At 35.2% G+C, this 16711-nt stretch overlaps 1 protein-coding gene and 1 long non-coding RNA gene across 5 annotated transcripts; one reads left to right on the top strand and one right to left on the bottom strand.

The window, feature by feature from the left end:
* The first annotated feature begins 1033 nt into the window (after positions 1–1033).
* On the top strand, positions 1034–11935 carry LOC140839525 (uncharacterized). Of its 4 annotated transcripts, XR_012119744.1 has the most exons (4): positions 1365–1568; positions 1716–2871; positions 11018–11170; positions 11543–11935. It is a non-coding gene; the product is annotated as an uncharacterized lncRNA (long non-coding RNA). The 4 variants fall into 4 exon arrangements; XR_012119743.1 differs by lacking the exons at positions 1365–1568; positions 11543–11935 and adding an exon at positions 1034–1223 and having other exon boundaries at positions 2186–2871; positions 11018–11346; XR_012119742.1 differs by lacking the exon at positions 11543–11935 and having other exon boundaries at positions 2186–2871; positions 11018–11346.
* Positions 11936–12017: 82 nt separating this feature from the next.
* On the bottom strand, positions 12018–15940 carry LOC140839524 (transcription initiation factor IIB-2-like). The gene is made up of 7 exons (XM_073206281.1): positions 15465–15940; positions 14866–14890; positions 14083–14212; positions 13862–13992; positions 13640–13728; positions 12975–13054; positions 12018–12346 (listed from the first exon to the last, which is right to left on the bottom strand). Exons 1-7 carry the CDS (start codon positions 15809–15811, stop codon positions 12207–12209), a joined length of 942 nt encoding a protein of 313 aa, XP_073062382.1. The 5' UTR covers positions 15812–15940; the 3' UTR covers positions 12018–12206.
* Between the last annotated feature and the right edge of the window lie 771 nt (positions 15941–16711).

Raw genomic sequence — 16711 nt, 5'->3', positions numbered from 1 at the left:
TGATTCGGACTAAACATGTCTTTATTCGAGCATACCCCAATTGCTCCATTCTTACTTATCAACTCCTTGATAGTAAGAACGTCAGAACTCAAGTCTGATAGTACCCAACCAATCACGTTAAGCGCCTAGCAGCATCGCTTACGTGATTCCCTAGGTATCACATGATAGTGCCTGCAAGAACCATTCAATTATGGTTAGCGTACAGTACGGTCCCTTCAACTCATATATCCCGACCGACTCGACAACTATTGGTCTATCGAGAGTTGTCAATGAATCGATACTATGTGTCATGTTGTGGTTGCATCGATGGTGTAATCTATGAAACCCCTTTCATAATTACCACCATACTCTGATCAGAGATTTCAACCCACACATACATGAAAAACACATAGGATATCCATACCCGTAGGTAAGCGGTGAATCCCCGGCTACAATGCATCGACTCCTATATGTTTCGCCGTAACACCCAACCTTGCCACCTGATGACCCCATAAGAGTCGGTAAACAAGTCAAAGTGAAACGCTAGCATATAGAGTCTCAATGTTGTCCCGGGTCATAAGGACTAATGGTGTACAACCATAAACTAGGACTTTTCCACTCGATAAGTGAGAACCACTTGGAAAGTCCTTTATAGAGGGTTGTTCAGTGCACTCTACCAGGAGCACCTATCTGCATGCTCGGACATCACAATGTCCCCTACCAATGAAACATGGTACTCACATCGCAGATACTAGTCTCTAACTCGAGCGGCCTTTATCTTTCTTAGTGGCGGCTGAATCGACTAGGAACGGTTTAGAATATACAGTATTCCAAATATGAGTTTCATGATACTCATCATATGAGCATCTCATATTCTTTCTACTATTTGTATATTCAAGGACTTTATCTATGCAACAAGCATGTGTATAAAGATAAAGATGCGCCAAATTAATAAATTGAAATATTATTAAAATAAAGATCGTTTATACAAAGAGTTTCATTGTGAACAGTCGGCCAACACTTGGCTCGACGTGCACCTACTCTAACAAATTTTTGAGTAGAGGAATAAGTGCCTGTGCAATCTGTGATGGGGCATCCCAATTGTTTAAAGGCCAAGTCCTTGCTGTAGTTGGTGGAGGTGATACAGCTACAGAGGAAGCATTATACTTGACCAAATATGCTCGACATGTCCACTTGCTTGTTCGTAAGGACCAACTGAGAGCATCAAAAGCAATGCAAGATAGGTGAGTAAGATTGCGTACTTCTGACACGTATGCTCATGTTTTTTTATTATGCTCTTGTAATGAATTAATTCAATCAATGCAATAATCTGAAAATCATTAGCGGAATATTATTTTCTATGTTAGAAACTCTTTTTTGATGTCGGGCATATTGATCAGAAACGTCAATACTAAAGAAGAATCAGATTTAGACGCAAAAGGATTGTTTTATGGAATAGGTCATTCGCCAAATAGCCAGTTTTTTTTTTGGAAGGACAAGTTGATCTTGATGCCGCAGGCTATATTTGGGTTGATGAGGGTTCTGCAAATACTTGGGTCAAAGGTGTATTTGCTGCTGGAGATGTGCAGGTAAAATATGATCCACCATATTTATTTCCCTGCATCATTTCGGTGTGAGTAATCTTTCCATACTATTTATGCTTATTTGTGACAGCTGTTCTTTGTAATTTGACCTCTTACTTGATCTATATTTACATACTCGGAAAAAAACTACAGGTCTCAGTGCCCCGACACATGCCCGAGTCATTATTCCCCAAATCATCCATGGGTCAATTTAATGCTGGATTATCCAGTTAAGGATCGTTTTCCCATTGTGTGTTTTTTCTCCTAATAAAACATCTCTAGTGAGTTTAATCTGGCTCCGCAGGTCATTGAGAACTCTTGTTTGTAAGTTCTGTGCCAGTGTCTTGTGTATCGTTCATTTTCTACCCTGTGACATGCATTGCAAAATGTTGGACATGTTTTTTTTTAAATGGCAAATTGGATATGCTATGGAACTTCTTCGTAATAGAGTTTGTGAGTTGTATAATATAAAATATTTTCCATGTGATTTGCCTGATCGAGACCAAGTATCTGCAACAAGGATTTCTTAGTTTGAGTTTTACACTTTTTCTTCAGTTGCATTCATCTTAGTTATGCGGCTCTTGTTTCTGTTTTAGTATCACAATTTTGTTATTTCTGACTAGGATCATGAATGGAGGAGACAAGCCGTGACGGCAGCTGGATCAGGATGTGTTGCAGATTTATCAGTGGAAATATATCTTACAAGAAAAGGTCCACTGATCGAATTTCACCAGGTAGGTGAAATTGTTTGGATCTGCTAATTAATTGAGAATGTGTCCATCTGAACACACTTCCCATGCACAAAAAAACACCGACATTTGTAAGAATGCTTCCAATTCTGGCAGTTTATAAGCTACCTTCTGCAGATAATTTAAAGTTCCGTGGACCATATCCAGCTGAAAATCGGCTTGTGTAAATAAACGTGCAAAACCATGTAACAATTTTGTGCTAAGTCATTGGAATTGCAAAAGGACAAATTGAGAATCGATTATTTGGGTTGCACTGTTGCACTTTTGTAGCTGGCCACTGAAGAGGTTAAGCCCAAAGAAGAACTTACTGACAGAGATGTAATAGAAGGTTTTGATTTGACACTCACAAAGCACAAGGGCCAGATATGAGACTCGGGTCCACAAGCTTCTAAAGTCATCCTGCTCATTGAAGTTAATATTGTAATTTGTAAATCATTTTCCCAACGCAGTATATGCTTCACGGAAGTTGTATCATGAAAGCCAAAGAATTGTCTGCGTGCTATACACAGCACCTACATGCATGTGGTCCTTGTCGGACAAACCAATTCTTAGCAAGGTGAGTCATTCAGTTCAGCATGAGAAGAAACTGTCTCTCAATTATGCATCCATTTTTCATCAAGTAATTATTTATATACCTTTTTACATTCGCAGTTTTCTGATTCTCTATTTACAGCTAATATTTGGTTTTGTTTTCAGAGTTTTTTTATAAATATTTAATAAAAAATATGTTGGCCTGTCTGATTTATTTATGCTTTATTTTTTTGTATATCTGATCTTCTTGTTTGAACGTTAGTGTTGCCAATATGTCATATAGCTTAGTTTGTTGCTTTATCTTTCGAAACCAGCTCGAAAGTTTTTCAAACTTTTCATCTTGTTTTATAACCCATGTTTTGCTGCCTCCACCCAAATAAATATTCGTCCACGCCCCTACTTGTCGCGCTGCATTCCTCGTGCCAATTATTTTTGCATCAACTCGATTTGATGGTATTGTAAATGAAAACCACAAGACTTATTGTTAGTATTTTTGGGACACTTATATAACTAGCATGATGTACGTGCGTTGCACGTAATATCAATTATATTATCAAAATTTTAATTTTGATTTTCTAAAAAATAATTTTAATCATTTTGTTATTTATATAAGCTTAATTTCTTATCATATTAGATGATTTATAAGAACTTATATAACATATTTTCAAAATTATTTCTTCAATTAAAATTCTAGCAATTGATTTTAAGTTATATAATAAATTGTAATTAACATAATATATAAAAAAAATGAACTGAAACAAATTTTTAAAAAAATTATATATTCAAACACCACGTATAAGCTGTCATTACCACGTATAAGCTGTCATTTCAAATATCACCAAATTTGTATATTGAATTTATACATTTTTCGTATGTATAATATTTTTTGAAATTGATACTAAAATCTTTAATTTTTTTATTATAGCAACTCTCCAAAAAAATTTAAATGATTCATATTTTATGAGATTATTAACATATTGACATTCATAATTTTTTGTATAAATTCTTATAATAAATTTATTAAACTCTTTGATTTCAATTCATTGTATCAAATAAAATAGTTATACACTATATGATACAAAGAAACTAATTGTTTATCAATTATGCAGCAAAATTTATATATTATTATAGTTGATTTTGGAATTAAAACTAAGAAAATATTTAATCTGATTTTGATTCTACTGTTTTTGAAAATCATGGTCGAGTTCAGATTTAGACATTTAATGTATATATCTTAATCAATCTTAGTAGATGTTTCAAATATCACAAAATTTTGTGTATTGAATTTATAATTGTTTCGTATGTATATATATTATGATAATTGATTTTGGAATTGAAACGAAGAAATTTTTTACTCTGATTTTGGTTCAACTATTCTTGAAAATCATTGTCTGGTTTAGCTTTAGACATTTAATCAACTTTAGTAGATGTTTCAAATATCACCAAATTTGTATATTGGATTTATAAAGATTTTGATTGTACTATTCTTGAAAATCATGGTCTGGTTTAGCTTTAGACATTTAATGTCTAAATCTTAATCAATTTTAGTAGATGTTTCAAATATCACTAAATTTGTATATTGAATTTATAAATTTTTCGTATGTATAATATTTTATAAAATTGCTACTAAATTTTATAATTTTCTTATTATAGCCAAAGTCTCGAAATTTTTCTCAGAGATTCATGTTTTATGAGATTGTTAACATATTGACATTCATAATTGTTTATATACATTCTTATTATAAATTTATTAAACTCTTTATTTTCAATTATTTGTTAAAAAACCAATAAAATATGTTAGTATTAAACATCATATTATCATATTATTTTATAGCTATCATGTTATTATACTATTAAACATATAATTAATTTTGTTCTACAACAATCAATGAATATGGTAATGATAATTTATTAGCATTTATTAGAATATTATATATATAAGTGATAATTGTTAGAATTGTGCATATATATCTTTAAGGAGGGCATTTGTGTCTTTTCACAATCGGAAAACACATCAATTATCTACACTTTTATAGGTATATAGATAAGGAGGGCATTTGTGTCTTTTCACAATCGAAAAACACATCAATTATCTACACTTTTATAGGTATATAGATTAAATGAATGTATATGGTCATCAATTATAATAAGTCAAACATTATGTGATCTATTTTAAAATAAGGAATTTGACTTAGGGCATAAATGTCATGAATATTTATTGTGGATACCATATGCAGAATTTCTAATTTGATGAAGGGGCTAAATTAGAAATAGACAAACATTATGTAACTGCTTAATAAATGCAGTAAGGTAATGGTCCCCAAATGTAGAAAAGAAACGTAAAAGATATCTCTTTATATCCCCATCAACAGAGAGAATTAGGAACCTAAGGAAATTCTACATTTTGGAAGATCAAAACCGCTATAAACCATGGCTAAAGATTCAGGTACGCTTCCGTATTCGTTTTTCATATTTAATCAAGAGCATGATTGTGATTTTCTGGTGTAGTTTCATTTGGGATTAGAAACACAGAAAATCTAGAGAAATAATTTAACAATTGGTATCAGAGCCGATTAATCTTGTTCTTCACTTGAAAAAAAAAAAATATTCTGTTGATGAAATCCTCAATGATTTGTGTTTATCGGTCAATGGTGGATGAAATAATAGACTTCCTATTAATTTTCATGCAACTTAGACCAATGATTCAATTTTTGGGATTTATTTATTATATTATTATTTAATTAATTCGATTGAATTCAATTAATTGGCATAATATATAATAAAATTATTATAGTTCATCATTCCGATTGGATTAATTAAAATAAGATGTCGCCAAAGTGACCTCTCTTTTGTAGATTGTTCATGACGAATTTTGAATGTTTGTAAGTTTGTAAGTTCATGCGATTATTAATCAGCTCAAAGGAAGGTTAATAGTTGGCCGGACTACATAATTACCTGTGATAGTAAACACGTAACGATTATAAGGATTTTACATGAGAATAATAAATCAATCCAAAGAGAGGTTTGTTATTTGTCATGCATTATTGTTAGTGTTTGATTATTACAACAAGAGTATCACTTGCAGTTAATTTTACTGTCCAAAGACTTGAAATTAATGGTGCTCTAGGTATCTTGAGATGGGATTTGCCAATTAATTTTGAATTTTATTGATAATTATGATTGTGAGCATGTTATTTATTTATTTTTTAATGTTCTCTTTCAGTGAATGTTGCTAATATTTCTGCCAACTTAAGTTCAGTACCGGTCCTTAATGGTACTAACTTTAAGGACTGGAAGGAGAACGTTCAGATAGTTCTCGGGTGCATGGACATGGACCTTGCGATTCGGACGGAGAAACCCACTACTCCTACGGCAATTAGCTCCTCTGAAGAGAGAGCTATATTTGAGAAGTGGGATCGCTCCAATCGCATGAGTCTGATGATCATCAAGCGTGCCATTCCGGAGGTGTTTAGGGGTGCAGTGTCTGAGGACATCACCAATGCCAAGGAGTACCTTGCAGAAATCGAGAAGCGCTTTGCCAAAAGCGATAAGGCTGAAACAAGCACTATTCTAAAGAGCTTGATTTCAATGAAGTATAAGGGCAAGGGAAACATAAGGGAGTACATCATGGAGATGTCTAATCTTGCTTCGAAATTGAAGGCACTAAAGTTGGATTTGCACGAGGATTTACTTGTGCATCTCATCCTGATTTCTCTTCCGGTTCAGTTCAACCACTTTAAGGTCAGTTTTAACTGTCAGAAGGAAACGTGGAGTTTGAATGAACTGATTTCTCACTGTGTCCAAGAGGAAGAGAGATTGAATCAAGAGAAGACAGAAAGTGCTCATTTGGCAAGCACCTCTAAGGACAAGGGCAAGAAAAGAAAGAATGTAAATGTTGTGGGTCCGAGTGAGAAGAAACAACATAAAGTTGGTGACCTTTGTTTCTTCTGCAATAAACCCGGACACATGAAGAAGGAGTGTGCCAAGTATCGCGCGTGGCGCGAGAAGAAAGGTACATTTCTTAATTTGGTTTGTTCTGAAGTTAACTTAGCTTCAGTACCTAGAAATACTTGGTGGTTAGATTCCGGTGCTACTACTAACATCAGTATTTCAATGCAGGGTTGCCTGAGCTACCGAAAGCCAAGTGATGCTGAAAGAAGTATCTATGTAGGCGATGGAAAGTCGGTAGAAGTGGAAGCAATTGGTCATTTTAGATTGTTGCTTTGTACTGGTTTCTATTTGGATTTAATGGATACTTTTGTTGTACCGTCATTTAGGCGGAATTTGGTTTCTGTTTGTTATTTGGACAAATCTGGTTACAATTGTTCCTTTGGAAACAATCAGTTTATGTTATCTATTAATTCTAATGTTGTTGGAACTGGTTTACTTATGAAATATGACAATCTCTATTTGCTTGATACAAATGCTTCATATCATGAAACCCTAAATGTTGAATCGAAAGGTACAAAACGAAAGCTAAATAATGATAATTCGGGTGCATTATGGCACAAGCGCTTAGGTCACATCTCTAGAAATAGAGTTGAACAACTTGTGTCGGATGGAATTTTAAATTCCATTGATTTTACGGACTTTAACGTCTGTATTGAATGCATTAAAGGAAAACAAACCAAAGGCAAGAAATTAGGTGCATATCGAGCTACGGAAGTCTTAGAATTGATACATACGGATGTTTGTGGACCGTTTCCAACACCTTCTTGGAATGGTCAACGCTACTTTGTATCATTCATAGACGATTTTTCGAGATATGCATACATATTTCTTATTCATGAAAAGGCTCAAACATTGGACGTGTTCAAGTCATTCAAAGTTGAAGCTGAAAATCAACTCGACAAAAGGATAAAGAAAATAAAGTCCGATCGTGGTGGTGAATACTATGGTCGGTACGATGGTTCGGGTGAACAACGTCCAGGGCCTTTTGCCAAATTCCTAGAGGAGTGTGGTATCGTCCCACAATACACCATGCCGGGCTCTCCAAGCATGAATGGTGTAGCAGAAAGACGAAATCGCACTCTACAAGACATGGTAAGGAGTATGGTTAGCCATTCATCCTTGCCGGAATCACTCTGGGGTGAGGCACTAAAGACGGCAGCATACATTCTAAATAGAGTGCCGACAAAAGCAGCTGCTAAAACACCTTTTGAGCTTTGGTTGGGGCGAAAGCCCAGTCTGAAGCATTTTCACGTTTGGGGATGTCCAACTGAGGCGAGGCCTTATAGGCCACATGAGAATAAGTTGGATCCCAAGACTGTGAGCAGCTACTTTATTGGCTATTCTGAGCGATCAAGGGGCTATAAGTTTTACGATCCCAAATCAAGGTCAATTTTTGAGACGAGTACAACTATATTCTTCGAGGATATTGAGTTTGGGGGGAAGAATAAAATAAAGGACTTTGTCTTTGAGGAAGAATCAACTTCCACTACGGTTAATGAGGAGTTGATTCCTATTCCGATTGCTTTAGACAATGATCAGGATTCCACTCTGGTCATTAATAATATCGGAATTCCAGAAAATCAAGACATCGTTGATCTCCCAGATGTACAAACTCAACAACCTCTTGAAGAAGAGATTGAGGTCCAAGTGCCATTGCGGCGGTCCACGAGAGAAAGGAGAAGTGCTATTTTGGATGATTATGTAGTATTTCTTCAGGAACATGAGGATAATGTTGGCATGATGGAAGATGATCCTATCAACTTTCGTCAAGCCACAGAAAGTTCCAATTCGGTAAAGTGGGTCGAAGCAATGAATGAGGAGTATAAGTCAATGCAAGACAATAAAGTTTGGGAACTTGTCCCACTGCCGGAAGGTACAAAACCTGTTGGTTGCAAATGGATTTTTAAGACCAAAAGGGATTCAAACGGTAATGTGGAGAAGTATAAAGCTCGTCTTGTGGCAAAAGGCTTTACTCAAAAATACGGGGTTGACTATAAAGAGACTTTTTCTCCGGTTTCAACTAAGGACTCTTTTAGAACAATCATGGCACTTGTTGCACATTTCGATATGGAGCTACATCAGATGGATGTAAAGACGGCGTTTCTCAATGGCGACATTGATGAAACAATTTATATGGTGCAGCGTGTCGGGAGACCCAAAGAATATGGTTTGCAAATTAAAGAAATCCATCTATGGACTTAAACAAGCGTCTCGTCAGTGGTACCATAAATTTCACGAAATAATTCTCTCATTTGGTTTTGAAGGGAATTTAATCGATGATTGTGTGTATCACAAGTTCAGTGGGAGTAAGCACATATTTTTGGTTCTATATGTGGATGACATTTTGCTTGCCACAAACGATATAGGCTTATTGCACCAAACCAAGAGTTTATTGTCAAGAAATTTCGAGATGAAAGATCTTGATGAGGCCTCATTTGTATTAGGAATTCAGATACATCGAGATCGTTCTCGAGGTGTTCTTGGATTGTCACAAATGAGCTATATCGATAAAGTACTTAAAAGATTTGGCATGCAAGATTGTAAACCAGGAAACACCCCGGTCGCTAAGGGAGATAAGTTTAATCTCAAACAATGCCCTAAGGGAAGTCTTGAAATTCAAGAAATGCAAAAGATTCCCTATGCTTCGGCGGTAGGAAGTCTTATGTATGCTCAAGTTTGTACGCGTCCGGATATTGCGTACATAGTAGGTGTGTTGGGCAGATATCTAAGCAACCCAGGTATGGATCACTGGAAAGCAGCCAAAAGGGTTATGAGATACCTGAAAAGAACTAGGAATTACATACTCACATATAGGAGGTCAGATCATCTTGAGATCATTGGGTATTCTGACTCCGATTTTGCGGGATGCCAAGACAGTATGAGATCCACTTCGGGTTACATTTTTATGTTAGCTGGTGGAGCTATTTCATGGAGAAGTGCCAAACAGACACTTACAGCTTCCTCCACTATGGCGGCAGAATTTGTTGCTTGTTACGAAGCATCAAATCATGCGATATGGCTGAAGAACTTTGTCACTGGGCTGCGTATTCTGGAAGGGATTGAAAGACCCATTGGATTATTTTGTGACAATAGATCAGCTGTATTATATTCCAACAACAATAGGAGCTCGACAAAGTCGAAGCATATTGACATCAAGTTTCTTGTTGTGAAAGAAAGGGTACAAAGTGGACAGATTTCTATAGAACACTTAGGTACAAACTCCATGGTAGCGGACCCCTTGACAAAGGGTTTGCCGCCTAATGTCTTTCATGAGCATACTGCTCGTATGGGTTTCATAGAGATGGATGATCTCTAGTTTGAGTGGGAGTTTGTAGTTTGGTTGTTTTATAGACAGTTATTTATGTATTTTTATTCTGATCAGAAATGAAGTATTATTCAGTTCATTACACTTTGTACAATTATGTTTAAAAGTTTGATCTCACTAAAGTTGAGTAGGACCAGTTGAAAATTAACATGAACAGATCACCTTGCATGTAATTTTTCATGCCACTAATTCATGTTTGATCTATGTCATTTAGTGATGTTGATGTACGTGACCATGGATGGGTTTAGTTGTGATTGATACAATTAAGACCGCTTTGATTCTATGTCAATATGATTAATGGACGAGATTGTTTGGAATGTCCTCAGATTTGATGACACGACATGTGCACACTAAGGATATCACATTCATTATATTGTATATGTGTCCCGTGGGAGATTGTTAGTATTTTTGGGACACTTATATAATTAAATGAATGTATATGGTCATCAATTATAATAAGTCAAACATTATGTGATCTATTTTAAAATAAGGAATTTGACTTAGGGCATAAATGTCATGAATATTTATTGTGGATACCATATGCAGAATTTCTAATTTGATGAAGGGGCTAAATTAGAAATAGGCAAACGTTATGTAACTGCTTAATAAATGCAGTAAGGTAATGGTCCCCAAATATAGAAAAGAAACGTAAAAGATATCTCTTTATATCCCCATCAACAGAGAGAATTAGGAACCTAAGGAAATTCTACATTTTGGAAGATCAAAACCGCTATAAACCATGGCTAAAGATTCAGGTACGCTTCCGTATTCGTTTTTCATATTTAATCAAGAGCATGATTGTGATTTTCTGGTGTAGTTTCATTTGGGATTAGAAACACAGAAAATCTAGAGAAATAATTTAACACTTATCAGTCATCATTTGCATATTCTGCATGCAGGACTGTATCAGGTGTAAAAATGAAGAAAGAGTACAGAGAATTAATCGAAGCAAACAAATGAGCGTAAGCTCTGTTACTACGCTCACCGCGGGGCTTGTATTTTCGCGATGCCTTATTGCCAATTCAATTCAATTTTGACAACATCCAAGAAAGGTAGATGAATATGCTTATTATTTTTGGAGGCAGTGGTCTGAATTGTACTGTACATTCAGAATGGTCTCCCATGAGTAATAATGTTCCTATTTCTTTTTTATTTGCAGCACATGTAACATTTTTTCAAAAGTGAGTACCTCTTGAGAAATTTGGCACTATGTATTGCTATATTTTTTTTCTAAAAGGCGTTTGAAATGATTTTGATTTGGGACTTTCATTTGATAAATTTGATTTGGGATTTCACACATAGATTTGAGTAAAGGGTTTCAAATTATATATTTAATTAAAGATTTAAAATTTATTGATGTAGTCGAAAAATAATTGATGCATGAATTTTATTTCATGCATTCTATTCCATTGTAATTTCTACAGGGCATGCATGTTACTCAATCTACTCCAGATACTTATGTTATGCTGCCCTCGATGAGACAGACGACATACTTGCATTTTCGAAAGGAATCTTGTATTTTTTTCGCCTCTTACTCGACGAACTGCTCCCATATTCCATATTATCATCTCAAAGAAACTATTCACAATACATGATGGCACCCTCGTAAGATTTTCCATGGAGTTGATGCTCATATTATATTGATATTTTCTTCAAAACTAAATTGCACGTTTAGTCTTTTATTATTGTATTCAAAATTAATATCCCCATGACTTTGACATGAGGGTGATATGATTGTGGAATAGCTTATGTTGTTTATTTGATTTTGGATATTATTCATATCTGGAGATGTCCAGAATATTTGTATCTGTTTTGTTTGAGCCATATAATATTATTTATTGATTAAAAAAGAAGTTGAAAATCAATAGTGAGAATATTTCTTACTAGTACTCCTGCGAGAAACATGCAAATAATGATTGATCACCCAATTATGTGATATATTGTCTGTCCATCTCAATTCTGGAAATCTGTGACTTGCAACAGCAAGAGTAAAAATTGTGGATTGAGAATCTGTACCTAGGCCCCAGGCCACAAAACTAAAATGATACAATAGGAGTCCTTCATTTTTCATCACTAGATGTCATTGAATCAACCCCTAGGAATGCTAAGATTCTTGAGGTCTCTTTCCTTTGCGTACCACTCTGGTATTATCTTGGCAGCATGGGGGTGAAGATCTTTGTAGGCATTCTTGATAGTTCCTTCGGCAACTGTAGTGGCGATAGAGATATCTGCAGGCAAAATATTTAAGATTTCTGATGGACAACACAAATACAATCAATCTCTAAAGCATGATGACAATAAAATAAATTTAGCAACAAACATAAAGTAACTCAACCAACCAGATCCAAATATTATTCAATTCCTATTTGAAATTATCAAACATGGTTGAAACTACAACATATTCCAATATTTCCAAGAGCCGAAGTATTTTGTTAAATAACTAATAAGATTATATATATTTATTGATATTATTATAAATATATTTAGAACTAAACAAGCTAACAAGTTTGAATAGTAATTCGAGTCTCCTCGCTTTATAAAGGCTCTATAACGACTTTGAGCTTCAAGGATGATAAAAAATTCGAACTCAAGCTCGCATATCAGATTATGAGAAGCATTCCACTTGATTCAGTACATTTACATATTTGGGTTTGATCCAATACAGAGGAATCCATGAAAACTTAGGATATGGCACCAGTTTGGAAGGGGAATTCCAATTGAAATAAAAGACGAATCAGCTTCATTAGATATGTGGTCCATTTACCAGTGAATGAGGAAAGCTTTGGAAAAAAGGGCTTTAAAAAAAGGCCTACACCTTGAAACTTATAAGACGACTGTATTAAACCATTCAAATACCTCGCAATGGTTTTTTTGAATCTGCAGACAATTGGGTGATCATAAAAATTATGGCCGCTGCAATTGATATAGGACTCCTCCTGCAAGTATAGAACAATGGTAGTTCCCTTAAGAAGCTAAGTCATCAACAATAGAGGTTACATAAAATAGAATTTTTTTTCAGGTGATGCCACAGTTAAAATATAAACATACTAAAAAAACCTAGAAGACCTATAACATTCATTTCATTCTGAGGCACAAAGACGAAAAAGTATATCGGCATATTGAAAAGAAGATAAAAATAATATTCTCATGCCCAAAATTTTTAACATTATTCAGTTCCATGTGTTAAAAGACGCCTCGGCATATATTTCTGATGAACATAACTTCAGTTCCACGTGTTCCCGAATGTTGAAATTAAAGGGACCTCGGGCATCTATTTTCTGATTAACATTGAACAATTCATTCCGGAGAACTGGGAAGCTCATAAACCAATTAAAAAATCCATGTTTATGTACTTCTCCAACTTTATTGCAATTTTCTTGGTAGCAACGGATTCTTGTTGGAAATCCAGGTATCGATTTTGATGCATAAAATACCAAGGCCGGATCACTGCAGTGACAGGATGATAGGACATCGGAACAATAGAAGAATGTGAAAAATTTTGACCCGAAAAGACAGAAAACCTTATATCAAAGTCTCCTGACTTCTGGACGGTTTCTTGGACAGCTTTGACCTCCTCGTGGCTCATTCCAAGATTAGAGCAAAATCGTCTCTGCAAAAGCAAAAAAGAACAAGATAATTCACAGATTCAAATAAAAGAATATACATCACTAAGTATAAACATACACAGCTAAAGAACTATCTAATCCACTTAAATAACCACATATTTCCTTTAGTAAACTCACCAGATAGTCCCCTGCATGAATGGTACCCATCTCCATTGATTGACCCATTTCCACCTTCAGCTGTTTCACAATAAATTCTTTTGCTCGGCCAATTTCTTTTTTCGTAGCTCCAGCAACAATGGAGCATATTTCTAATGGATATCCACAGGTTTTAGAGTATGTCACGCACAGGATAATAGCAAATGACAATCATCAACATGTGCAATTAAATATGGTAGCACCTTTTACAGTGCGTGGCTTGCCCTCTTGCCGACAAGCAATGTAAATACATGCTGCTACTAGAGCCTCTAAATTTCTTCCTCTTGTGCACTTTTGATCTTCCAACCTTTTATATATTTCACTAGCCCGATCCTTGATAAAGTGCCATCAATCACAAAGTTAGGATTTCAAGTCAGACATCCTGAAAATTAATACTGCAATTGAAATATTTTTAGATAGATTGTGTTGATGCTCGATACTTGTAAGCTTGAGTGGATATCAGTATTTGCTAACTAAGGCTTTTTGCATGAGTACACCAACTTTTACACAACCAAAAATCCATGTGGTTTATCTTAAGATAAGGGGTATGTTAGCCCAAAGATAAAATGAATCGCACAATAATTGCAAGGAAGCAGTTCATCTCAAACATTTACAGTACATCACAGCACCTCTATTTAAACTACTTAGCGGAATTACATTTGCCCGCATAAGGCAACACTCAATCCCAACCATTACAGAATATCATAGCACCTCTATTTTAACAATGTATGATGAACAAATGTGTCTTGCACCAATCCTAGCATTCCAATCCGTTACCCAGAAAAGTAAACTTAGACAAGAAAAAAGCCGCACGCGTGTAAGCTCATGAACAAAAGGAAAATGAACTATAGATAAAAAGATAAATGCGTATAGGCATGAAATGTGGAAAAGGCAAGTGATCGGATTTGATAAGTTGATCTTCAACCAATGAAGTATGCATAGAGTCCACTATAGATTCAAGAAAATCAGGGCGCAAATCCACGTACCTTAATGGTTGTGACCAGGCTCAACCTAAAACAGGCAAAAAAACCGTGGAACTTAGTTGCATTCGCGCTTATAATTATAAAATCGATTATAATTCAAAAAATGAAATGAAACCAAGAAACAAATTCGCTTGCTAAGGTATCAACTAGAATGGGAGTTGGCACTTTCATGGGAAGAAAATCCCAAACTAACAGATTAGTTAACACCGAAGCTATCATACAGAGATAATCACAACATAATTTCCTTTTGTAATTGGAAAGACGTATTTTGAACATGAATAAACATCACAATCAGCTGGCTAGTAACTATAATAGCTACAACTCCTAAAAACCGGGCAAAACCTAAACATGTATTCCCACAAATGCACCGATCAATGCTTCATCTTCACATCGTTTATGAATCAAACCATCTGAAAAATATAAAGTCTTGATCATACAATCTTACAACCACATCTCATCAAACTGTTTCCCAAACAAAATAAAATCTCTTAGATTAATGTTTAAGTTCACCCCGCACAAAAATTCCTCAGAAATTTCACGTAACACTAAACAAAAACATCCAAAAAGATATATAATCATGGGCACAACACTCAGCCACACACCTATCAGCCATATTAGATATAGTCTTAAAGGCCAACACAATAGCCCTGTCCGGATCACCTCCCCGGTTCTGCAACCGGGCCAGCGACGCATCAGCCGCAGACCCATTACCACCCCGAGATATAACCGTCGTAAGCGCCGCGTCCGACAGAAGAGGGTTAACGGGCCCGCCAACACGGTTCGGGTCGTGATCGCCGGATTCATCCGCAAAGGTTCTCCACTCAGAAGTCTCATCAATGGAACGAGACTCGAGAACAAGCCCACACTCGGAGCACACGGTGTCCCCGGCAGAGTGATCAAACACCACCTCCGTATTCCTCTTGCAATCGGTACAGTACGTATCCGACATCCTATACGGGTCTAGAAATCGAGAAACTCGAAATCGAAACCGGGTTTTTGTGGGTTTAGGGAGGACTTCTTCACAGCTCCCTCTCTCTTTCTCTAGAATCCTTCTGTAGAGAAGGAGAGAAGAAAAAGTGAACTCTCCAATGGGGTGAAAAGGGGTATATATAGAGAAAAAGGAGATGTGAATTTGGGGTCGGTGAAGAAGCGCTGTCGGGCCGGGCCCACTCACAACCTGACAATGTCAAATATTGCACATGTTTTCTGCATGCCTGTCGACTTTTTTATTTTTAAAAATTTTTAATAAAATAAACAATTATTTAAGAATATAATATAAATAGATATATAAATATAAATAAATAACTTATTTCTCTCACTTTTATGATCTATCAATATTATTTTTATTATAAATGATTATCTTATTTACTTACATTTGAAAGATTTATAATCAAAATAAATATGATAAAATATTATTTGTAAAGATTTATATGTTATAATCTTCACCTATAAATATAGCATTTGTGTTCAGTGAAAATTGCACTTGATTATTGACTCAATATCTCTTTTCTTCTATGAATTCTCTCTACTCATCTATCTTACTTTTATAATTTTATAACATGTTATCAGCACGATGCTGTAAACAACTGAAGATGAACATATTTCTCGTTCTCTTGATGCTATTGGAATAATACAACGTGTTGTCAATACTCAATTTTATGATATATTTTTTAGTGCTCTAGAAGTAGCACAATTATAATTAGGCAAAAACTTGTGTGAGACGGTCTTACAGGTCGTATTTTGTGAGACGGATCTTTATTTGGATAATCCATGAAAAAGTATTACTTTTTATGCTAAGAGTATCACTTTTTATTGTGAATATGGGTAGGGTTGACCCGTCTCACAGATT

Source organism: Primulina eburnea, chromosome 8 (assembly GCF_022965805.1).
Source record: "Primulina eburnea isolate SZY01 chromosome 8, ASM2296580v1, whole genome shotgun sequence".
In the NCBI taxonomy this organism is placed as follows: Eukaryota; Viridiplantae; Streptophyta; class Magnoliopsida; order Lamiales; family Gesneriaceae; genus Primulina; species Primulina eburnea.
The sequence above is the reverse complement of the archived record's forward strand: the minus strand, read 5'-3'. Positions and strand labels throughout refer to the sequence as shown.